The sequence below is a fragment of the Dermacentor silvarum genome, chromosome 6 (assembly GCF_013339745.2).
Source record: "Dermacentor silvarum isolate Dsil-2018 chromosome 6, BIME_Dsil_1.4, whole genome shotgun sequence".
NCBI lineage: Eukaryota > Metazoa > Arthropoda > Arachnida > Ixodida > Ixodidae > Dermacentor > Dermacentor silvarum.
Window position 1 is genome coordinate 140,647,837 of NC_051159.1, and position 24,874 is coordinate 140,672,710.

The window sequence follows — 24,874 nt, forward strand, 5'->3', positions numbered from 1 at the left end:
CAGGCAAGAAAAAATGCATGTAAAACTGTTGAACCCGCTTGCTTTCTTGCATTAGGAAAAATTATAACCATTGGTCGACTCAAACTACCTCATCGAGTGCTCAATCTAAATATACGTGGCCCTAAATTATGACATAGAACACAGTTCAAAGACAAGACAGAGTATGTTTAGGACTTCAAAATGTAAGCCACGCAAATATCGGTGGATTAAAAAAAAGTATTTTGTGTGACATCAAACTAATATATTACATATCAGTTCTTTACAATAAAGGTACACTGAAGAGTATTTTTTGTAATTTCCTTCTTAATACCGTTTACCGACAGTCACACTCTTCATTTTCGGAAATGCTTGTCAGTACCTCCATGACATACATGATTCACTGCTGTATGCTGGCGCGAAAACATGTAGGAGAAGGATAGGCAACTCCCTACCAGTGTATGTTATAACTTCTTTCCGATATTGGAAGCCTGTTTGGATTCACATAATCTGTATCCGGAAATGTACAGGCAGCTCAAAAAGCACATATGAGTGAAAGGCTTCCATTTAACAGGAACGCAAGCTGTTAAACAAAAGTTTATATTACGCTGTGGAATTATGTGGCTCTATTATGTAAACTTATCTCAACTTACGAACCAGTGCACTTGAGAAAGGTCATGCACGCACTGGTACCGGTGCCTCCTGGGAAATTCTAGTACATCTTGAGCATCAGCACGTGTAAAATATAAGCCATGCAGTGTATAACACGTTGAATATAATGTAATTGAACCCAGTAAAGTGTGCAGTAGGACGAACCGATGTATCGAGAACGAGAGACGCAGAAGATGTCGAAGAACACTTTTTCTGACAAAGTAGTAGACAGCCTAAATAAACTGTAATGCTGCTCGCACATGCATTCCCGTTCAAATTTTTTTCTTCGCCGATTCACTTTCAGCAAGAATATGAGAATCACATAACCCAACATGTCACATATTGCGTCACAAAAATGCGTCACATTTGCCAACATTCGTACTGGCATGAATGTCAACTAGAATGCTTGCATTAACATAACTAAATAAAACCTGGTAGGAAAACACTCGAAGTTACCACGAGGCAGCAGCTCTCATTGAAACAACCATTTCTCTTTTTGTATCAGAAAAATAAAATGTCGTGCAACTGCTTCACTTCTACTATTCTGGACTGTAATTAAACTGCTCACTTTCTTAATGAGACCTAATAACCCAAGCATTCATTTTTTCTCTTTTGGGGGATGGCAATGCTAGGTAATATAATTTTTTGTAGCATGAACTCATTTTATATTTAAATAAAATATCATTGTAGTACAGTTAGCATTGTACCATCTCATCCTCGCTTGCATTTCCGTGCGGTATCATAGATGATGGAAAAGAATTGAAAGCTTAGTAAAAAAAAAAGTAGCAGTTTCGCCCGAAAGGCAAAGCATCGATTGCGATAGCAAATCAGTAGAGAGCTATACGAAGCAAGTATAGTAGTTTAATTGGCCGTATAATGTTGCAAACACTCACTTGCTAACTAAATAGACAAGCCCGGTGTCACGCGCGCACAGGTAAACATGAACACATCTCGCTCGATGACCGCGGAATCTCGCGGTGCAGACACCGGAGTGAGAAAGCGCGCCAGCAGCAGCGGGCAAGTTTACCTTCGCGCTGTCTGTCGTCTCGCTTCAACGCGAACGTCGAAAGCAGAGCGCATACGAAGCTGCCGGCACTCGGCGCATGCACTTTGTCCCCATCGCAGATCGTTTTGAAGATAAGGCCCACGCGGTCACACACTTCGCCCGCATCGCAGATCGCTTTCAAGATACGGCGCGGCCGCGCTGTGAGCAGCATGCCGACGAGAGCAGCACGCCCCCCCCCCCCCCCCCCCCCCCCCCCTAATCTTTCTCCGTCGCCCACCCCCGTGCCTCGCGCGCGCGAAAGACGTCCGCGCGCTTCCGGCCTGCCTTCTTCCCTGGCGTTCGCTACGTGAAGCCGCGATTGCCGGCTCCCCTCGTACGCTTTCACTCGCACACAGAGCGTACGGCGCGCGGCGGCGATTTTATCGCCGTTGGACTTTATACGGAACCTCACGGTGACCGCGACGGCGACGGCGACGCCGACAGCAGAAATGCGCTCGGAGTGTCCATATACAATAAAAATCTAGTTTCGCCTTACGAGCCTCTGCAGTGGCAACGCGCATTGCACAGACACCTCCCAGACGACAGAAGGCCTACGCGTGCTCAGTGCGACGCCATCAAGCCAGGCAGTCGCTTCAATTGAAGACTATACCGTGGAAAAAAACAACCGCTCTATCCACACTAGCCGTCCGTTGTGAAATGTATAGGCTCCCAACCTTCCAGCGTCACGTCATGGCTTAAAAAGCGCACATCATCGGTTATTTGGGGAGCGTTAATTGCATGTACAGTTTCACGATTATTCACAATTTGTTTGCAGCACTCACTCAACCCTTGATTGTTAACGATGTCATCGATGACGCGAATCGAAGGCACTGATTTATGTACATTATTTTTCATGCCCAAGACAACTGTGTAAATGATGTTAAGCACATCGAAAATCGAACAAGTGTAAATACGGTGTTTTAGAAACACATGAACTGAAGTCGGTGGAAGGGTATACAACAAACTCTTGAACTTGATCCTGAGTCAAGGCTGCTTCACGAAACCATTGGCAGTAGCGTCAAAAGGAGCAATGTCGCTGAGCTTTGGATGAAGAGAGCCAGTGACGTCAGAGGTGGCGAGCCGTTGGAATCAGCGACTGTGAAAAAGATAGAAAATATAGAGTTATAATTCAGACACTTACGGTCAAAGCTCGCGAATTTTTTATAAAGCGAAATGTTGATGAAAAAAGGAAAATGCTTCAAGAAACGAGATGTCCAGTTTCCTCATCGAATGAAGGAAATAGCGCCTCACTCAAGGTTACAGTGATAATCGCTTGGTCTGTTGGAAACAGGAACCTAGTTGAGTGTGCTTCGCCATAGCTTTCGAGCTGCAGTAGCAACTCCTATGACAATGCGCAGTGGTGTCAACTTCCTTCACGTGAAAATGGTTGTTCCGCGCTTACAAGTCTTACAAGTCTTACAAGCGTGAGTTTTCAGTACCTCTCCTATTGTGTTCGATGAAAGCGTCGCCTGTATAATTTAGCGATTCCTTTCGCTCGAATATATTCTTTTCTTATGGTCCAAGCGCTCACGACTGCCCAATTTTGATCATAGCATGGGTGAGGAAAATAATTGAAATATACTCATTGCATTATCCCGGCCCATAATTCCTTTCGTTGCCTTAAAATCTAGATAATTTGCTTTTCACCAACACCTCTGAGCGCTCGTGAGATGTAGAGGCCTGTTGGTCATGCTCACGTCTGCTGTCGGATTTATACATCCTACGTCTTACGCCCCATAAGAAAGAAATACAAGTAAAGTATTTATACAGGAAGATTAATCAGATGGTATCTCCAGTTGGCTACCCTGTACTGAGGGAGGGAAAAAGGAGCACGAAAGTTGGTGAGAAAAGAAAGTAAGGAAATGAAAAGGAGCAAGAGAAGGAACGAAAAACCCATATAAGACTATCTGTGCGAAAACTGTCACACGCACACACTTCCTCAAGATGCCACATATTCACATAAAATGTCAATCTTACACACACATACAGACATGTAACATATCACGGTTCCCAGTGTCACCCAGTGTCACCCAGTGTCACCCAGTGACACCCAGTGTCACCCAGTGTCACCCTGTGTCACCCAGGCACAATTTGTGATAGCGATGCGGTATCACACCGCACCGTATCACAACTGCACCAAACGTACAGCACCTTTGAAGCCCAAAGCTGCACACTGGCCTACCAGTTGCAACGTGTAGTGTGGTATTAACATTGCTGCAGTTACCCGCCGAGGTAGTTCAGCGGCTATGGCGTTGCACTACTGGATAGAGGTCTCGGGTAAGATTCCAGACGACCGCATTACTATGGGGGCAAAATAAAAAAAGAAAGAAAAACGTTCGTGTACTTAAATTTATGTGCGCTGGCAAAGAACCCCAGGTGGTCAACATTCATCCTGATCCCTGCATTATACTGCGTCTCTCACAGCCCCATAGTTGCTCTGGGACGTTAAACCCCGAGAACAAATCAATCAAGACCGCTGCAGTCGTTTGTGTCATCAGCAGCAGGCCTCACCAGCGCCGTAGTGCCCAGGCACGTGGAGCCCCGACGAGCGATGGCTGCTGCCGAGCACGAACTCCCTCTCGGAGTACGAGTCGCCGCTAGCGCCGGCTGACGACGAGGACGTGGAGGCGGACGAGCCCCTGGCGGCGCCCGGCAGCGAGGCCATGCACTTGATGCGCATCTCGTCGTGCACGAAGTGTCCGGGCCGCACAGTGAAGCGCAGTCCCAACGAGGTCACCTGGCGCCCGGACTCGAGCCGCTGAATCGGATAGTGAACCAGGTACCGGTTCGACACCTGCGCAGCCAGGATTCATTTTGCATATTGTCCTAGAGACAATATGCAAAAGTGCGAAAGCGTGCTTCTTCGCATAACTTTAGGGCAACGCGTCTATTTTAAGTATGTGTAAACTGTTTGTGAACGTATCATATTTTTTAAAACAAACTGTTAATTATTACCTCCTTCTAGCCCTTGTGCTCCCTTCGACTTTCATAGAACTATGCGTAAATTGAGGAGGAGCAGGAGAGAAAGAGAGAAGGCAGGGATGTTAACCAGAAATACGTCTGGTTGGCTACCCTACTCTGGGGAACGGGAAAGAGGGAATAGAAAGATGGGATAGAGAGAGGAGGTGGGGAAGGAAGGACGGTGAGCTCGCGCACTCACGCGGAGGCCTGAGCAATTCTAAGGCGTTCACATAGGCCAGTCGCCCTCTAGAAAGACAACAGTGCCTTCACAGCTTTGTGTGCCGACGAGCGATGGGGACCGTCTTCAAGTAGCACCTGCACGGACAATGGCCAATCGTTCAGTCGTCGCAATGCGTTAGATAATGTTCGTCTTTCCGACTGAAATCCATCGCAGTGACACAATAAATGTTCGATGTTCTCTTCCCTGCCGCAGACGTCACACGCTATGCGTAATTATGTTCCGAATTTCGCTTACTGCTTGTTTATTCATTTGGTATTATCTTTAGAGAAGACCTATGATGTTGTTCTTTGTATGCCTAAGCGAGAAGAAATAGTCGACATCACAAATGATGCCAACATCCCCTACACTTACATTTAGTAAAACAAGTTTTCCACCTAATACGCCCAAAATACCAGAAACAAAACTGACATTAGGAGTGCGTTTCCTTATTGGCGCTCTGCACTTGTGGTAAGAATGCGCTACGTTTCAAACTAGAACGCACGCATGCACCCCGAAAGCGAAAAACAGATTGGTATAATGTCAGTGCGTTTTTCCCTGAGCGACTGTTAGGAATATGCCGTATTCCTAACAGTCGCGCAGACGAGAGATCTCTCCTTTTGTTGGGTTGGGGGTAGGTCTAAATTGGCGCGAGATGAAGAGCTACAGGGGAGCTTTGCAGGCCAGTGAACTCACAGCATTTAAAAAGTGAATTCGAAAGGCGGAAGTTAAAAAAAAAACGAAATGCGCGTGTTTACTTTAAATACACTAAAAACCGCCAGTAATTTCAGAATTCCCACCCAGATGCGCGACAGATGGCGCAGGGGTCGCTGGCAGACTGCAGTACTGCATACCTGATCGTCATTTGACGGAAGCAGTATACTAATGTCCAAAGTTGTTTACTGGGTAGAAGGCAGAGGTACTAATTTAATCATCTCATGGCGGCCCTATGTCGCTGCTATAATTGGCAGTGGAAACTTCAAAAGGAAATGGGTGCACCCGCCTCTCTGTCATTGAGCTGCCATTGGAGTTCTACGGGTCGTCCGTATCGAGAGTAGCTGCAGGTCACGTTCACCAGGTCGCCAACGTGGTAGCTCGCCTGGCCTCCCGTGATCGAGGGCTTGTCATCCCCGGAGCCTGGCACAGAACGAGGGAGAAATGGTAACAGCAAAACGTGGGAGGAATCCCTCTTTCGACTGTAATGTCAAGCGACGTTGCAGAAGGACTCGTCATTGTCAGTTCGTGCTTGAGAATTTACCGCCCCTACTCTATATACTCGTATATTGCCACAGTTTTGCAGAAGAGCTCATGAACGCTTTGCCAGCGTTTCAATATTGTGTTAAATTAGCTTTTTTTTTATATATTGCTGTCACTCGAAATCATCCTTTAGAATGTTCTTGATTAGTATTGTCGAGCCACGCTGAGGTCATGTGGTAGCTACGAAGCCAGTTATCTTTCTTACACTACAAAGTGAAGGGGAGGACGTCTGGCATTTGTTTAATTCTTTAATATTTCCAGCACCTTTAGGGGAGGGGAGCAGAAAAGTAAGGAATTCGCTGGAAAATGTTAAATATCGTCAGGTTTCCAACTAGTTAAACTTTCTGCAGGCAGTTTTTCTTTCCTTTCTTGGCATTCTAAGGCGCAAGTATAGTGACGCCGGTTCTGGTACTGGCAAGGCTCCTCCTTTGTGCCGAAACTAAGACGCTAACCAACGCATGACCGACTTATCGGAAGGGTGCGTAAGTTGTTGTGAGGAACTCTTCTGATTGTTTAACTTTATGCGTAAATACTAGGCGTGCCACAATTAGAAAGCTTTAACTTGGCTTAAACGTACTAGCATAGACATGCACTGTGATACTGTAGAGAACTTATCTGACAATAATGGCACTAGTGAGGGCATGTTGCGACGCTGTAATCAAAACATCGCAACAGGAACTGCTGCATGGCTCTCCTATGCAAACAATAAAAATTTAAAAGATTTCCTTCGTATCATTATTTCACTATCGAAAGCTTTTACGCCACCAGATAGCAGGGGTAGTGTCTGTCGCAAAGTTTTGGGCGCGTGAGTTGTTATGCACAGTTGTTTAAGCGCAATATTAGAAGATGTTGCCAGCAGCGTGGCAATCGCCTGCGCCAAGTTGAATCTTCGCTGTGCTGACACTGACAGTGTTGTGCTGATCAAGTGCCCTGCATATACGCTTCTAGCAGAGCTAGGAACAACGAACTATTTGAAAAGCAATTGGCACAGTCAGTCAGTGACAAGCGGAAGACATTAGCACCACGGTGCGCTAAGATCCAACGCCCAATAAAGGTGCACGTTTAGAGAGCTTTTCCGCGCTTGTTGAAGACAAAAGACGCTTGAAACGATTCACTTACGCGTGCTTTTGGCGTCCTGCGCAGCGACGATCTCTTCGCTGGATAACGAGTACGCCTCGGACACAGTGGCCGTACATTTTAGTTTCATGATGCCGTAGGGGAAGTGGCGGGGCTCGGCCGTGAAAGTCATTCCTAGGGACGAGTGGTACAGTTGGTCTTCGTCGCGGAGGATGGGGTGCACTTTCTCGAGCGATGGGGGCAGCTGCGGCGGAGAGAAGACGAAAAAAAAAAAAACGAGTCGTTCAAACAGCACAAAATGAAAGTAGAATAATTAAAATCCAATGAAGATCCGTCTTTGCATTTGTATACTTGTTTGCTTTGCACCCGCCGTGGTGGCCCAGTGGCTATGACGTTACGCTGCTGAGCTAGAGGTCTTAGGTTCAATCCCGGCAGCGGCGGCAGCATTTCGATGGGGGGCGGAAAGGAAAAAAAAATAATACTCGTGTCTCGTGCGTCGGGTGCACGTTTAAGAACCCCCGATGGTCGAAATTAATCCCCATCTCCTCACTACCGCGTAACCCGTAATCAGATCGTGGTTCGAGCACGTAAAATCTCAGAATTTAATTTTATTTCCTTTGCCCTCAAATGCAGGTGCGCTGATTGTGCGCGTTGAGATGTTTTGACCGAAGTTTCAAGAATTCCATATATAGATAGATAGATAGATAGATAGATAGATAGATAGATAGATAGATAGATAGATAGATAGATAGATAGATAGATAGATAGATAGATAGATAGATAGATAGATAGATAGATAGATAGATAGATAGATAGATAGATAGATAGATAGATAGATAGATAGATAGATAGATGTTTGCAGCCATAGAAACGCTGACAAATTTTGTACCCTGAGGAAATGCTGGCTGGTACACATAATTACAACGTGTCTAAAGCCACGAGTGCTCAGAAACGTGCATTTCGAGTCATTTTGCCCCTTATTTCTGTCTTAAATGTTACTGTGGACAAGGTGAAGTGGAAAATACCGTATCTACTTCTTTGTACTAGAAGAAAATATTTTAGAAATAACCAAAAATGGCCAGAGCACCTACATTTCACATACCTAAGTAGTCATATGAACTTGTGAAGATGGTAGCACCATAACTGAATCGCAGTGGACTTTGTCAAAGGACATGTACAACGCACTTTCATTTTACCTTCACCGTGTTACCCTCCCGCACTGCAGGAGGAATTGGTTCTTTTTATTATTATAAAACAGGTTCAGTACTTCTCGCTAAATAAAAATCACTCACAAAATAAGTATTACATCTATTACTTCAACAAAAACAATCGAAGCGCTCAGTAGGAACCAATAAAATGGCTCTATCCCTCGGCTGAATTTTGCATAACGCGGTTCACTTGAAAATGTCTGCGCGATTCCCATGCTCGATACTTGCTAACCATGGCGATCCCTTTCATGTATACACTGAAGATCACTGCGCATATCGCATTCTGTCTAAATGTATGGACAACATTCACAAACACTGTCATCGTTATTCTGAAAGTGGCAAAAGTAAACGCACTGACGAAAGACGCGCGTTAATGGCGTTCCAAAGATTTCTGGAAGCGAGTGATATTCTCGGAATGTATTGAGTAGAGTATTTGTCTGTGATAAACTCACTCTACGTGTTTAATTTGGTCTGATTTTGGCCCATTTAATTCCTGGATTCATGTGCCTTAATGTGAACCTATTACGTGTTTGCTTTTTGTGCCCTGATTATAGCGTAGTTATGGGATTGAACTTAATTGTGGCTTTAGTGTACTTATGTGTGTGCACTTGGTGTTGCTGTGTTTCTGAGTTAATTTTTTCAGTTTTAGTGGGGCTTTAATGTACTTGTGGGACTCGATTTTGTGTTGTTGTGTTTCTGACTTGACTTTCAGTTTTAGTGTGAATTTAAGTGATTTGTTTTTCGTATCTGTGGCCTTTATTATTTGCACGTCTCTATACGTGAAAAGGAGTAGCCGGCGCCAATTAAAGGTGCCAACTTCTTCTAAGCAACATATTAAAAAAAAGTTGGTAGCATAGACTTTTGTCCACGGTTCTTTATAGCCCATAACCTATGATACTGACCTGTTCACCATTGATGTACCACACCAGTACTGCGGGCGGTTTTGATGCGTCTGCTCGGCAGGTTACGTTCACAGCGTCTCCGAACCTGTAATGTGGCTTGGTGCCGCGAATCTCGGGGCCCTTTTTTGGTAAGACTGTAAGAGGTACACGAAGAAAGATGATGAGGTCGGTGGGTGTATGGCAAAAGGTAAGCAATGTTCGAAAATGTAAGAAATTCAAGTAAAAAAATAAATAAACAAACAAACAAATTAATTAATCATAGTGCTGGGATCTATTGTTGCGGTACATGGCCGCTTGTCTTATAATTAACACTTTCTGCAGCTCTCTCTTACTCCCTAGTGCCGTGCGCTTTCCCGATTCTGTCCGACCCAAGTTAACGCACTTGATTGTGCTACACGAAAACTCTCTAATGTAGAGTTTAAGAGACATTAAAGAGAAAAGCGATTCAAGCTGTATATCAGAAAGTTACACTTCTACAATGCGAAGAAAGACACTCTGACCCTGAGAAGACGCTTGCTAAGCCAGAAAATACGGAAGAACGCAAGTCGGTTGATGACTCTGCCTAGAAGTTCCCGCAACAGCCAACCATGACGTCACAGATTTTGACGGTGTCTGCTTGAGCCTAATTTTATCAGTAAATATCGAATGCATTGTATTGTAAAAGAGCCACAAGTTTAGATTCCTTTTACTGCCACCACAACGAGCGAAATACGATAAAATACTTTGAAATCTGTCATATCACACTGACGTACTGACGGTGCGGTTACCGCGCGAAAATTAAAAAAAAAATAAAACTTTCACCTTTTTTTTTATCTGATATTCAACCTATTACTGCGAAATTAAGTAAAATGGTGCTTTGAAAGAATACTTTGTCAGTTTACACTGCTTCGCTCTTCAATTTCGCGTCCCTTTAATTATGAAACTAGAAGGACAGCACACGTATGAAGAAGTACATTTGAAGACGCCAAGTGAACTTGTGAAGTTTAGTACTCTGAATGAGACGTTACAGACCAGTGTTCATCATTTAGTTGCTTCTACTACTTTTCACACTAATGAAGATCTTTCAGTAAAGAAACTTGACCCTATGATCTCGTAAACAAAACTTTTTTTCGGTGACCATGAGTATTCGATTAGTTAATGAAATGCGCAGGGCACGATTTCGCTCACAAGTACATATAAATTTTAATGTTATGCACCTAGGTATACGCAAGCTGTCACCTGTTTTTTGTTTTTGTTTTTTTTTACGATACAGATGAAGAAATGGACAGCGCTCATTCTTCCCCTACGTAATTAGAACAGCCACAAAAGGTAACACGCGCAGTTAAGATTCTATTAAGGCCTCTTTCTATAATGAACGCGCCCACACAAACGCTTTCATTATTTGCGAGTGCCATTTCCTGTTACCGCCACATCTGAGGTACATCCACGACGTCATACAATATTCAGCAGTGCCATAGCTGAACGCTTGCCTAAATTAGCCACATATCACTTTTCAGTGACTTAAGGAAGTGGAGGTCTCAAATGACGCGCTCAAAGCCCATCCTGTTAATGCAGCACCCTGCAGCTGGAGGGCGCAACCGTGTACATTAGGGCAGAAGCGAACTAACCCAGCATCACCAAAACACTCTCATCACAATGCATTTGTGGCGCGTTCCCACAGGCCCAAGAAATAGGGATTAGGGATAAGAGAGGGTGCTTCCAGAAGATGTGCAAATTAACGACGCTCGGCAACACTCGCAGTTCTCCGCGAAATTGGTGGCGTTTATATAATGCTCGCTTTACTTAAAGAGGTTATTAGCCCTCAGCCATTGCTTCCTCAGCGAAGGTTAAGTGCACAAAAAAAAGCAAAACTGAAAAATTCAACGCTTTGCCCGCAGTCGAAAAAGACTGCGGGGGCACATTCTTTTAATAGAAGGTTAGAGGGGATGTTAGGCGTGACCCCGAAGGACCAGAGAGTGGAAGTTATGAGCGTCGCTGCGCTTCGCATGAAAAGATTGCCTCCTACCACCAATGTGCGGTAAGAGCTACTCGTTGCCCCTCGTTTATAGCTCATAGGTTCCCAACGTCCCCCGTTCCTATTTTGCTCCCGAGGCCATTAAGAGAGCCTATAATCGCTCCACATGCGCGATAAAGCGCCGTATGAAGAGGTTGCCTGCGCAGTCGGCGAGCCGAAACGAAGTGTGGGTTATCTGGGGATGCATCAAACTGCAACTCATGAAAGAGCGTTGCCTTTCGTGGGCGAAATGTATGATGGTATATGTAGAGCCTAACTTCACCGAATAGATATCGACCCTTGTTATACATTTCAGTATGCTTCGCTACTTGAGCTCGCTGTAAGGGATGACCGTGCGCAGGAGATCGCGTGTTACGTCAGCGGATATTCTACATACATCTTACAATCTGGAACTAGATAAGCAAACCTAAAAAGCCCTCTTTCGCAGGCTTCTTGTGTGAATGTGAGAAATCACGCGTAAATCGAAGAGACATCCAGTCGATTCCAAGCACAGAGTTTCATACAATTACCACAGGGAACTGTGGCGCCAGTTTTTACGGGAGGGAGCTGGAATCAGGGCAGTTAAGCCAGCATTGGAATGATGGGTAGCGCATAGATTTGCCTTAACTTCGTCCTTCTGGCTTTAAATGGCTTTGTGGCTTTGCAAGGTGATCATTTTTAAGAAAGCACTGCGTATTGGATAATTAAACAAACAATAATAAAATCGTCCGATGGCAGGATTCGAGCACAGGACCTCTAGCACAGGAACTTTATACTGAAACCATTACGCCATGGACGCATGTACAAGCGGAAACACGGCAATTAGCAGTGATGATGCGTGCTTGCAGAGTCTTATTACCCTCTGCACTAAAAAAGTATAAATCGCTTTGAAATTTAGGACTAAATTGTCCTAAATTGCAAAGCGATTTATACTTTTTTTAATGCAGAGGGTAATAAGACTCTGCAAGCACGCATCATCAAATGATGTTCCAGACAAAGCGTAACAAACGAAGACACAAAAATGTCTGAATCCCCGAAGCACGACGATCAGACTGCACTATCCATCTTTCCCATAGTGGCTGAACGTTTGCAGCACCATAATTCCCTTTAGTAACCACAGGAGACTTTATGATTTCAAGATAAAATTAGTGTAGAAAGCCCGAGAATAAAAGACGTCAGAGGCGGCGAAAGGCAGGCTTGTGCGTGCGAGCAACCGATCATTCACGTGTGGTTTGGCTTGGATTGCACTGGATGGAAGATAATTGTGTTTACGGAGCTAAGCGAAAGGCAAAGGAGATATCGGCTGTTCTTGGTGGCCTGTATTCTTGGGCGACAGTTAATCACGAAGACGCAAGCTCGTTCGGTGCGAAAGTAGGCGCAAGCCTTCGAGCGCGTATTTTTGAAATTCAGCTAAACACTGTAGTGTTGCGCTGAATATATGTTATTAACACTATATATGCTAACGTATATACTTTAATACTGAATACGAGGTCACACCGTATACGGTGGGGCCACGCTTGCCGGTGTGAATATTGTTCGCCACGAGTCTGTCCTTGGTTTTCACTATCGTTCGGCTACGTGACTTCTCAGATGTGCGTGTGTGAATACACTTTATTTACGTGTTTTGAGTGTGTCCGCTAGCTTGACAGGTACATTGCGAATGAAATATGAACTTTGAGATCGCAGGACTCAGCCCAACGATACTGAAATAGTTTATACGTGCATGAAGTATTAATCTTGTCGATCAAAAAGAAAACATTATTTAAGAAATTTTGAATTATGGAGTTTGACGCCCTGACACTGCGCAGTAGGTTATGAGGTACGCCGTAGCGGAGGGCTCCGGATTAATTTTGACTGTCTGGGTTTCTTCAACGTGCCACTAAACATAAGCACATTAACGTGTTTGAATAGAATAACTGAAATAGTAGAATAGTTGAAATCAGCCAGCTCTCAAAGCCTAGGGTTAAGTGAAAAAAAATATTGCGCCTATATGTACAGCAGCAATTTCGACAAATACGGACTGAAATTTTGCTGCGAAAGGCATTGCAGTTGCAGTTAATCGTTTTCGATTCTCAATTTTTCCTCAGCGCGGAAACATTCACTAATGCGATTGCGCCAGTCGTAACAGTAACAATTTCAGCGAAAGCAGCCAGCCTGTGACAGAGATTTTAGGTTTTATGAACGAAAACTCTGGGAAATCGGCTTGAGGAGCGGCAAGATTTGAGAGCTTAGATTAGGTTAGGTAAGTTAGGGCTGGTTCATAAGACATCCTATATAGTATGTGGCAGCTATAAGAATGCAGTGGCAAATGCACCCTAGCCCATCTCACAGAATTTGTATAGATGTTCCAGTCAATGACGTCCTCTTATTTCCGCTACGTCACGACGGAGGCAAGTGTTTTCAATATCAGCGTCTCACGGGAAGTACGTTTCGAAGCGCGGATGCACAGAGGTTAGGCGCAGCGCAGTTTTGTTGCGGGAGCTCGCACTGAATTCTCAGGTTGTCGCAGAGTATACCGGGTGCAGCAATCGCATACACAGTGGCCTCGTGCTCTTCTTGCTTTTCTCTGACGTTACCCCTTCCTTAGTGGAGAGTAACAGGCCCGACACACTCTTGAGGAAAAAATGTCCCCCTTCCAGACCACTCGAACGTTTCTCTTGCTATCCCTCTCGTTCTCAGGCCGTCACTCGCATGCTTAGTGTCCCTCGCTAAGAAACGCAATGACGTGACGTTGGTTCGTGAATCTAATCAGCTTCAATGTTCTCGCCGTGATAGCATAAATGCCATATATACGCATACACAGCGCCCAATCCGCGTCTGGCTCTCCTCTTTCTGCCCCGGTATAAAAAACAGTCACTGACTCCGAAAAGCAAACTCGGCGAAACGTGAAGGCTAGAATGTCCGCTTCGGAAACAAAATATCTGCGCGGAGGGAGGCAACTGAGGCGGGAAAAGATAAATTGAGTTAAAGCTCGCACCGACGATCCCCTGTAAAAGCTCGAAATTGCGCTTCCTTGCTTTTCAGATTCTTTATCCTGTTTCCGCTTCACCTCACAACGCATGACTGATGCAGATTACGTATTATGCCCTTTTTACTTCTGAATGCACGATGGAATGGCGACAAAAGTAATCGTATATCATCCCCTAGAAAAAGAAGGCTTAGGAAATGTAGAGTTTTGGCGTTTATATTGGGTAGCACTCGAACGTATCGCTGAGGCGTCTGCTCTTCAGCAAAGTCAGCTAGCGAAATGAAGCTGCCACCGGCGTAAACTGCTATAAGTATGCCAAATTGACAAACGAGAACCTTGATATTTAGAGAGACGCTGTCTGGAACTTCAGGGAGACTATCGAGGTAAAACCGTCTACCAGTGGCGAAAAGTGGCAGATTCTGGGTAAGCGTGCTCACAGCGTGGGAATCTTTCAAGAAAGATAGCAGATGTGTTGTCTAGGGCCTTTCTGCAGTACAGCTTATTCAAGTCGTTGCCTGTAAACAATTTTCACTTGGACGCGTCGCGCTGACGAACTTGTTTTCCTTTCTGGTAAGCATGACCGACAGCGCCATCTGCTCAAGGTGTGTCCGTGACAAAACCTTCGTGCACCTTATCTGTATCTGTCTATTCTGTAGCGCGGAGGGGCAAGTGATGTGCAGCCTGCGTCAAACGTAACACGAGCATTGAGGACGCCTCTATAGTGGCCTAACTTTACCAAACTGTGAGCGAGCAAGCACCAAATGCTTTGAAATCATTAAGCTAGCATAACAAGGCACCGCGACAAGAAACCTCCAGCACCTTCCGCAGAATAATAAAAAAAATAACGTTAAGGTCTACAGAATTTTTGTGATAGCTAGTTCGTTGCAGTAATTGAGGTCATAGTGTTGGATCGACACGGACGAGAAATGCGCACGCCCTGTAGTCTTTCTTGTCCGTGTCGATGCAGCGCTATGACCTCAATTGCCATTTACGTTAAGGTATGTTCTGATCAAGTACGCCGAGAAACAGGATAATAATTAGAGCAGTAATGGACTTGGCTATCAGAGCGATAATTTCTCTAAACGCTCCCACCAGATGTAATAAAATTTAGGGAGTCCATGCATATGTTTCAGCTTGTTAACGCTGCTATGCGCTCCAGAAACGTTTGCGTCGTTGACGAGTGTTCAACTCGTCAACGACGCAAACACATTCAGCACCATCGCTGAGGGACTTCAACTTGTGTTGAAGTCCCTCAGCTATGGTGCTGAGTGTGTTTCATGCGTTAGTGTTGTATTATTTATATCTTGTTTGCAGTTAAACTATCATCAACTCGCATGCCTAAAGGTCCTCGCAGCATTGATAAATAAATTATTCCTTTATGTCACGAAATTTTATCACCACAGGCTCGTAAGCGCGGCTTCGTGCACTCACCGTAGATCTTCAGTTCCTTTTCCGAGCGAATTGTCTGGAAGGAAGGTGCATCGGCCGACACTTCGCACGCGTACAGGCCCTCCGACTTGAGGTCTGTCTCTTTCAGGTAGAGGCTCCCAACAGAACTGCGGCTCGCCTGCGTAAACGCAGACCAAAAGAGGAAAGCGATGACAACGATTGACAAAGCTGCCGGAGCATTGAAGTGAAAAACAGTAACGATATATATATATATATATATATTGCTAGCCCTGATAGTTACAAAAACACGTACGGAAGATTGAAATTGGTTTCGGGAAGATTGAAATTGGTTTCGCTGGAAACAAACCTTCCCCACCTTGACTGATAGAGACCAATTTGAACACGTACTGGTACGCCATCGTGTTGCTAATTGTTTTACTTAAATGAACCGCGCCAAAAACTTAATACTTTGCTTGAGCTCTCTCTGGTGGGAATAGCTTCTCTGCCTTCCTCCTGGTTCATGTACATGCGAAGAGCGATGGACACACTTAAGGGCACACACAAGCATTTGTCTGGTCGCTCGCTCGCTCGCTCGCTCACTCGCTCGCTCACTCACTCACTCACTCACTCACTCACTCACTCACTCACTCACTCACTCACTCACTCACTCACTCACTCACTCACTCACTCACTCACTCACTCACTCACTCACTCACTCACTCACTCACTCACTCACTCACTCACTCACTCACTCACTCACTCACTCACTCACTCACTCACTCACTCACTCACTCACTCACTCACTCACTCACTCACTCACTCACTCACTCACTCACCTCGCTCACCTCACTCACTCACTGGAAGCTACATAGACATGAATCCCGATTCTGTGTACTGTCGAGCGCCTCTGCAACGAACTCCTCTACAACGAAATGGCCTCTATAACGAAGGAATAATTCTGTCCCGGTTCTATTGTGAGCTGTGGGGTGCGCGACCTTTACAACGAAGTTACCTGCTTTACGAATGAGTTCTGAGGTCCAGAGCACTTCGTTATAAAGGCGTTCGACTGCAAGTTTTCCAGTGCAGTCGGACAGAACAAAGTAGAACTGGACACCGCGAATGAACACGTGTGTGGTGTCCCGCTTGTATATCAGCGTCCCGTCTTCTTTCCTGGAAAGTAACGAGTACCGGCCGGCAGCCAAGTAAGCCTCCTTCCGGGTAGCTGAAAGACGTTTCAACCATTACGGCACTACTAATGAGAGAGAAGCTCCCCAGTATTAGTCGTCGGCGTCACTGGATAGCTCCCGGGGCGGTTACGCGATAAGTGCGGCTCCATTAATCAGCGGTGCCTGTTCATCCTGTCGCGATGGTCGTAGGCAGTGCAATCTTACGGTGTCGGCTGAAACATCGCCAACTAGCTTGGAGGAGTTCCTTGAGAAGTTCGGAAGGACCGGCTACGCCTTTCGCCCCGCCTTCTGCCCTTCTTGTACCGGCATCGTAAAGCCGTGAAGTAGCGTTCCTGGGTGGTAAAGTCACCATAATTGCAGCGACCAGCTGCGCGAACACTTCGCCCATCGTGGGCTTCTATGGTAACGACCGTGCTTATGAAGCCTCCCAATTTGTACACAATAGTATAGCCAACGTACGGTAACACCATTGTCGAGAAGGGATGCAGCTACAAGGCTTCGAACACTCGCGCGCGAGATTACACTGGAACAATCTAACTCAATGGAATTTATAAACGTTTGTCTCCATAAATTCAACCCCCGACTACAGCTCCACCTTCCGCCCTGGGTATCCACAGATGAATAAACACTTCTGTACCAGCTGAGGCTTTGCAATGCCTTCACGAACGGCTATTCATTCTGCATCAGAATGGTTGAATCTGGGAAACGTGGACGCGAGAAGACGATTGCGCAGATCCATTGAGAATTCCCTCCCTACAGTGTGTCCATGAAGGAACTCTCGACCGCAATAGATAGATTGGACAATGAGCCCTTGGCAGAAGAGAGAATCCTCAACACTGTTCAAGACCGTCTTTAGCACAGAATGCGATGAACGCAGTGCTTAACTTCGAACGCATCTGGATCGAGCCACAAACTGAACGTTCTCGTGATCTACACCTTGCTATATGTTTTCTGTTTCTCTCTCTCTCTCTCTCTCTTTGCTTTGAGTTTGACTCTAACTCCTTCACCTTGAATTCCATTTAACCCTCTTACGCAGCACAGTGTAGCCAGCAGATCTATACACAGGTTAACCTCCCTGTCTTTCTCTCTCTTCTTCCTTTATCTCTCTCTCTAAAAGCAATGGAAGTATAATTAACACCTCTTATGATTTACTGTCTTCCTAATTCATGTCATTATACCTTAACCGTAGATTCAACAAAGCGTGCCTTGGCGTTGCTGCTGTTGAGATAACAGCATGCTTCCTGGCCTTTAATCGGTTAAGCGCTATTTTACCAGTAGTTCCTCGAATTAAAAAAGATGATGTAGAATCCTTATCAATATCAGTCTATTAAAGATCCCTCACTATAAGTATGTGCATACATTGCCATGAGTGTGTGTTTGCATGTGCGTGGGGCAGTAGCGCACCCAGGATCTCTGCCAGGGGGGGGGGGGGGGGGGGGGGGTTGACAGTTTGCCAATACCATCTAAACAGCACTAATTTCGATTTCTGCACGGGAAATTGTCAAAAAATGCGCTTTTTGCGAGTGTGCAGACGATTGCGCGTCTTACACCTTAGTTGTAGTACTCAAGTGCGTAAGGAAAGAAAAGGGGTTAAACAAAAGGGGGGTTAAATCGGCCTCCCCCGCCCCCCGTCGGTGCGCCACTGGCGGGGGGGGGCGCTCGTTGCCTGTACGCGTGCCTACTTTATTCTAGTGCCGATTGATGTCGTTCATGTGTGAATATGGAGCTGAAACACATAGTACTAAGTAAATGAAAGAAAATCATATACACCGTGCATTAATACGGAAGTAAGCCGATGACATTGGCTACCCGTTGAGCGTCGCGTTGAAATAAAAACGAACGTACTGACTGCGGTAAAACATTTCCATTGTGTCCTTTATATCTCGCCATTGCCTCCTTCAGTAACAAGTTATGATTCTATCATTATTTACTGTCGGTAAATCTGTCTAAGTTACGTAATTTTATTCCGAGGCACTGCAGATTCTTTGAAAGGAAGCGAAGGTGCTAGGATGACGTTTTGCGCCCTTTCTAGTGAGTCTTCATAATTACAGAGTAATTAAATATCCATTTATTCTAGACAGTCAAACAGAGTGTGTTTTTATTTATTTTTTTTTCAAAAGAAGGGATTCAATCACCGACTCGAAACACATGCACAAGTTAAATATTGTGAGCAGGCATTATGAGAGCGAAATATACTTTCGCCATTAGTGACGGAACGCGACACGTAAAACCTGCAGATGAACGTAGTAGTACATTCGGCAAGTGGGGTCGTGTGTGGCGTTTCTCAGCACATTCAAGTTAATTGGAGCCACACAGAGCGCGCAGAGGATTCAGTATACCCGAAGCTCAACGTCCGTGGTTTTTCTTTGCAGCCATTGGCCAGAACGGGGCAAACAATGTCGCGTACACAAATGTGTACATAGTGACTGAAGGGATTATATTTAACTTGAAAAAAAAGAGGGGGTGGGGGCATTGTTTATTACCTAGAGTCATTTTATTATTAGTGCACTGATAGAGAGAGAGAGAGAGTTTGATGTCCGATGAAGAAATACGCAGCACGATTAGGCTGGTCCTTGACCAAAATCATAAAAGCAGGGATAACTATGGTGGCACAACTTCCACCCATGTCCGCTTGGGTTTCCCTTCTGTATGTAAGTGTGAAGGCCTAGTCACTCACGTCTCCGTGAAAGCTATAGCTTGGCACATTCGTAGCCAAAGGAAAAGAAAAAAGACATGTCTGTGTATACTAAGCGCATCACATTCTTGCATCTGACAATAGCGCGGCGATTTCTTCACCGTTGGGCTCGAGAACTAGCGCATTGTTTGGTGCTGTTCCTTACTCCAAACAGCTATAGTATGTTTCACAACAAGATGTGAAGAAATACGCCCTGCCGTATCGTCGCCGCTTTCGTTTCCCTCATTCGCGCACTGCTACGCTGCTTAGGCCATGGCAATGTATAATATACGGCACACAGCATACATGTGCTTTACCGACGAGGAGGCATTGCGACTTCGCTCGTTTAGGCTTTCCTAACGCTCACTTAGAAGAGGCATCGTTCAGCTATTGCTACAGCTACAGGCGTTACCTCGTAGCAATGTTTCGTTGGGTGTGTTCCCTCAGTTCACCGTTAAGGCTCTCGCATTCACTCGCATTGTTACTCCGCACCTTCCGAGAAGCGAAAGAACGATTTCATTCCGCCTGGGAGCTATCACCGTCCTATCTTGTGATTGTGCAAGCCATCATCGTCAGCGAGAACAAATACGGGCCTGGTCATTGGGATCGCGTTTTCTAGCTTTTTGTTCGATGCCGTGGCCACCGTGGACAAACAAACTAGAAGGCACTCGCCACTGAGAAGAGACAGGGAGAGAAGTGCCTAAATAAATAGATCAAGAGCTTGTATTGAGCAGTCAGTATCTGGTCAATCAATGTAATGGCATGAGTTGGCCGGCTGAAGCTTAAAGATACACGGGACACCAATACAGAAATTAGGCGGTTGCCTTTAGGGACAAACGTTTCCTTTCGTTCATTGACTTGCGTATATGGCATAGATCTAGCATTGGTGCCACATACCCAATATGTTACAACGTACTGTCTGCCTGGCGGTTAGCAGCACCGGGCAAGGTTGTTGCGAGATGTGATATATGGTCATCGTCGACGACTGTTTTCGATTGCAGCTTCAAAACTTGCTGGTTATGCCCGAGTAAAGCGCCAATCCTCTAAATCCTCAATATGCGGCAAGAAATGTTCATAAAGAATTGAAAATAAAAAGACATAGAGAAGTAAAAAAAAAACGACAACGCATGTGCTCTTGGCGCGCTGTCCATTTTTCTCTGTGACACGCTTACCAGTGCGCGCAAGGCTCCAAAAAGCTGCCAATCAGACTACCCTCTACATCCGCAATCAAGACCTGGAGATTTCATCGGATAAATGTGCACTTGTGCCATTTACGCGTAAGCCCAAGACGCACTACAGTGTATTGGTCAATGGGCAGATGATACCATCTGTGCGTTCATACAAATTCTTGGGTATCATGCATAATTGACAGAGACATATGGAGTCCCCATATATTGCACATGAAAAAGCGGTTGACAGGCATCTGTCACCTTTTGAAGGTCTTCGCTGGAAAGACCTGGAGAATGTCGACAAGCGCTATGCTTCAACTATATAGGGTACCTTTTCTCCGCTTTTTTGCGGTACAGCTTATCAGCATTGACTAACGCAAGTAAAACAAGCCTACGTACTATAGAAAGTGTTCAGGCCTAGGCGCTCCGGATTTGTCTAGGTCTTCCTCACAGTGCGTCAACAGCGACAGCGACAGCTATTGTAATCGCCAGAGACCACCTCCTCACGACCCACATCGCCGTTGAAGCACTAAGAGTGCACGTAATGCACCTTGCACCGACTCCTTGCCACCATATAGCCTCTCTACCTGCGGAACAGACCACGTGCCCCGTTCTGCCGAACGGTATCCGCGCATCGTGAGGCTATACCATCTTGCTCCACAACTGCCGCGAGACCTTCGACTCCTCCTTGGAGCCACATTCAGCTAAACATCAACCTGACAATACCGGTCATCCAGAAAAAAAAAAGCAGATATGTCATCGCCGGCTCTTACCTTACTACTATTATATGAGAAGTATCAGAATTGCATCCAAATATACACATACGGCTCCGTCCTGCCCAACAGCTCTACCGCAGCGGTCGTCATTCCAGCAAGAGCCACCATTATTGAAAACGTCTCACTTGACAACGTCGATGGCAGCAGAACTAGCAGCACTTTGAGTAACATTACACTTTATTAACGACGAACCAACGCACAAATGGTCACATTTCTGCGACTCGAACCTGGCACTGATGTGTTTATTGTCAGCCTTGCGGTGCGGTCCGCACGAACAGTTGGTATTCGAAATCACAGAGGTCATACCTGACTGGGTAAAAACAAGAAATCATTTTTCAGTGGCTACCAAGTCGCTGTGGAATCATTGGCAATGAACGAGCCGATCAAGCTGCTCGTTCAGCTCGTGTAGAAGACAAGCGCCTATCGATTGCGCTGTCAAGGACAGATCCTGCAAAGATGCTTCGTCTACTTGCACGCCAATGCACTACATCAGAGTGGAATGAACCACATTTTATGCACGCCCGTTTATACACCCTGCATCCAACCTTAAGCCTTCGACTTCCACCAAGACTTCCCCGAAGAGACGCTACCCTTTTGTGTAGGCTATGGTTGGGCGTCGCGTTTACCAATGCCAACGCGTTCCGCATAGGGATGGCCGACACCGCAGCATGTGGCGATTGCGGCTACGCGGAAACAATTAAGCATGTTCTTTGCCAGTGCCCGCAGTACAGTGTGCAATCGCTTTCCATCTTGCTGAACCAGTTATACGACCAGCCTCTCTCGGAAGAAAGAATTCTGCAACACCGACGCGACCTAACATCGCATCAGAAAAAGGGGAGGGGAAAGAGAAAGGCAGAAGGTAGGGAGGTTAACCAGAATAACGTCCGGTTGGCTACCCTACACCGGGGGAACGGGAAAGGGGAACACAAAGCTAGTGCGCTTCTTTATCGACGGCCTGTGTGAACGCCTGTGATTGGAACGACTTTTCTGTACCTGTTCCTGATTTTTTTCTCATTTTTTTCTCTCTCTGTCTCTGTGCCATCTTTCCAACACCTGTATCCCCCACCCCAGTGCAGGGTAGCAAACCGGAAACGCGCCTCTGGTTAACCTCAGTGCCTTTCCTCTCTCTATCTCACTCTATCTCTTCTCTGTAATATTTAAAGGTAACCGTTTCGGAGGAGTACGGTCGCATGTTCCCTAAATGGTTATACAGTATGAGTAGAACAGATCAGAGGCAGGAGGAATTGTGCCATTGTTCTAGTCACCGTGAAGAAGGGTCAGGTCTTGTCGACCTTCACAATTTATGTGCGGCTTGTTGTCTGCAACAGCTACTAAGTATTATAGCAAAGCAGTACCATGAACGAGGAGCTGAAAACGAGAAATAGCTAGATAGTTAGATAGTTAGATTACGCAGAACACGGTATAACATCCTAGTACTTGCACTACACAACCAGAAATTTATGTACGCATCAAGACAAAATTAACACATTAACCACTACGCATATAGACATTACGTGCAAGCACAGGGGGTATGTCGAGGGAGCATCTGTCTAAGCCAGCATTTGCAGCCCACATATTTACAGCATGCAACAACTATAGGTATTGCGAGTAGCAAATAAAGAAAGACAAAGAGAAGCACAAAAAGCGCACACTCGCTGCTAGAAGATTACATGGCATGCGTATTTCTTTGCCGTATATCTGCAATACCACCCCTACGTTCCTGATTTCAAACAGTTCAGGTATATGTATACGTAATGCACATGTTTGTTCTGGTGCAGCATCGCTCGTCATTAGGCGACTACACAAAAGTGGACAGCCTGTACATCAAGAGGAACGTTTGACAACTGGGTCTAACTAGAAGGTCTAAACATGTAGCAAAACAAAACAAAAATGGAATAAAGCAGCATGAATGCCAAAAAGAGTGGTCTCGCTCGTCACGAAACAAGGCTCAAGGGTGCGAGATCCGTGCAACTTCATGGAGAGTGAACGAGCAAGATTGGAAAGCGAGGCGATATGTATTCCGTAGGGGCAGGGTAAGAGATTGCCATCTTCGGAGTACGCCTTGTTCCCTTTACGCTCTCGCCCCCATTCACTTTAGTTTCTCCCATTCAGCTCTGCCCAGCCGTGCATACGTGAAGGAACGTGTCAGCTATTTCTTCGTGCGCTTGTTCAGAGTTCGTTCTCCTCTCCGCCTGCGTGCATGCGTAAATGGCCGAGAAACATGCAGAAAAACAACGCTCTTGTGATTTATGACAGAGGCTAGCTTCCCCACGTTCCTGACGCGCAGAGAGCGTGGTCTGCCACTTTTCTATCCTATTTCGTTCTCTTTTTTTTCTTTTCTTTTTTTTTTGCTTTAGAAGGCTGCGAGGCTTCCCCTGCTTTCAGCGAATGACCCAGGCCCTTCCCGTGCCTACGTGTCTGCCTCTCGACGCGGCCTACTGCGCTGTTTTCTCATCGCGGCAGCAATGTTTACGTTCTCTATCCGGAGGCTTCGTGAGCGAATCTGCCGGCCTCTGCCGTAGCTCTCTCGCAAGATAGTATAGTAAATGGAACAATGCAATAGGAGCAGGAATAAAGCTGAGATATGTCAAGAAACTGCAAGCGAAAACGGCTGCGCGCAGCAGTCGCGTGCTTTCGTGCCCGGCGGCAGAAAGTTACTCTTTCTCATCGTGCCTTTCATTTCAATCGCACCTTGAAACAATGGGCGTCGGTGCCATGGGAGCGCCGTGCGTTGGCGACGTAGGGAAGGGAACAGCTCTTGGAGGGGAAACGTGTCGTTGCCAGGACAAACTCGAAAGGGTGTGGAACCGGGAAGGAGTTTATAAAACAGCAGAACACGAGCATTGGGAAGCATGACATAAAAAAAAAGCGAGACTGACTCCAAGGGTGGGCGTTGGGATATGAGAAGTGACAGAATTGAGAATGCGATCGCTTTGCTTTATTCTCATCTTCCCCAAGGAAGCCGGATCAATAGGCGCGGAGTCGTGCGGTGCCCGCATATTTAGTTTATAGGGAGATTTTCAGCACCATGCGTCACAGAAATGCTGGGAGCCGAGCTTATATTCGTTTCCTTTCACGGTACAAAAGTGCGTATTTAATTCTGTTATACGTATGTGGAGGGGATAGCAGAAGAATGTAGGGTGTAGATTATATGGTGTGCTGTTTACGCTTACGCACAGTTACACAAAACAAGGAACGTATAGGTCAAGGTTTGTCTCGTTTCATTCGGTTTACTTCTACAGGGTTCGGTGCCAAATGAAGAGATGTTACCTCCGCTTGTAGCCAGTTGGAGTGTCCCAGCTTCATCAACTACAGATGAACGTAGAGGAAGCTTTGTCAGGAATAGCTTTCCGATGATGTCGTTCGTCGTCTATTCTGTCGCTGTAGGAACATTGCTGTGGTTCCCAAGTGATTATGGATAATA

The 24,874-nt window shown here is 45.7% G+C and overlaps 2 protein-coding genes across 2 annotated transcripts in view; both read right to left on the reverse strand.

Annotated features, from left to right (window-relative positions):
- Positions 1-1,913: 1,913 nt before the first annotated feature.
- Positions 1,914-5,715, reverse strand: LOC125946347 (uncharacterized). The gene is made up of 3 exons (XM_049669142.1): positions 5,698-5,715; positions 4,184-4,466; positions 1,914-2,768 (listed from the first exon to the last, which is right to left on the reverse strand). Exons 1-3 carry the CDS (start codon positions 5,713-5,715, stop codon positions 2,668-2,670), a joined length of 402 nt encoding a protein of 133 aa, XP_049525099.1. The 3' UTR covers positions 1,914-2,667.
- Positions 5,716-5,829: 114 nt separating this feature from the next.
- Positions 5,830-24,874, reverse strand: part of LOC119456925 (synaptogenesis protein syg-2-like) — an 88,854-nt gene continuing 69,809 nt past the window's right edge. Inside the window, exons 3-6 of the mRNA XM_037718742.2 lie at positions 15,687-15,822; positions 9,295-9,428; positions 7,227-7,428; positions 5,830-5,987 (exon numbers count right to left, since the gene is read on the reverse strand). Of these exons, the coding sequence (XP_037574670.2) occupies positions 5,830-5,987; positions 7,227-7,428; positions 9,295-9,428; positions 15,687-15,822 (630 nt within the window). The remainder of the gene's footprint in view (positions 5,988-7,226; positions 7,429-9,294; positions 9,429-15,686; positions 15,823-24,874) is intronic.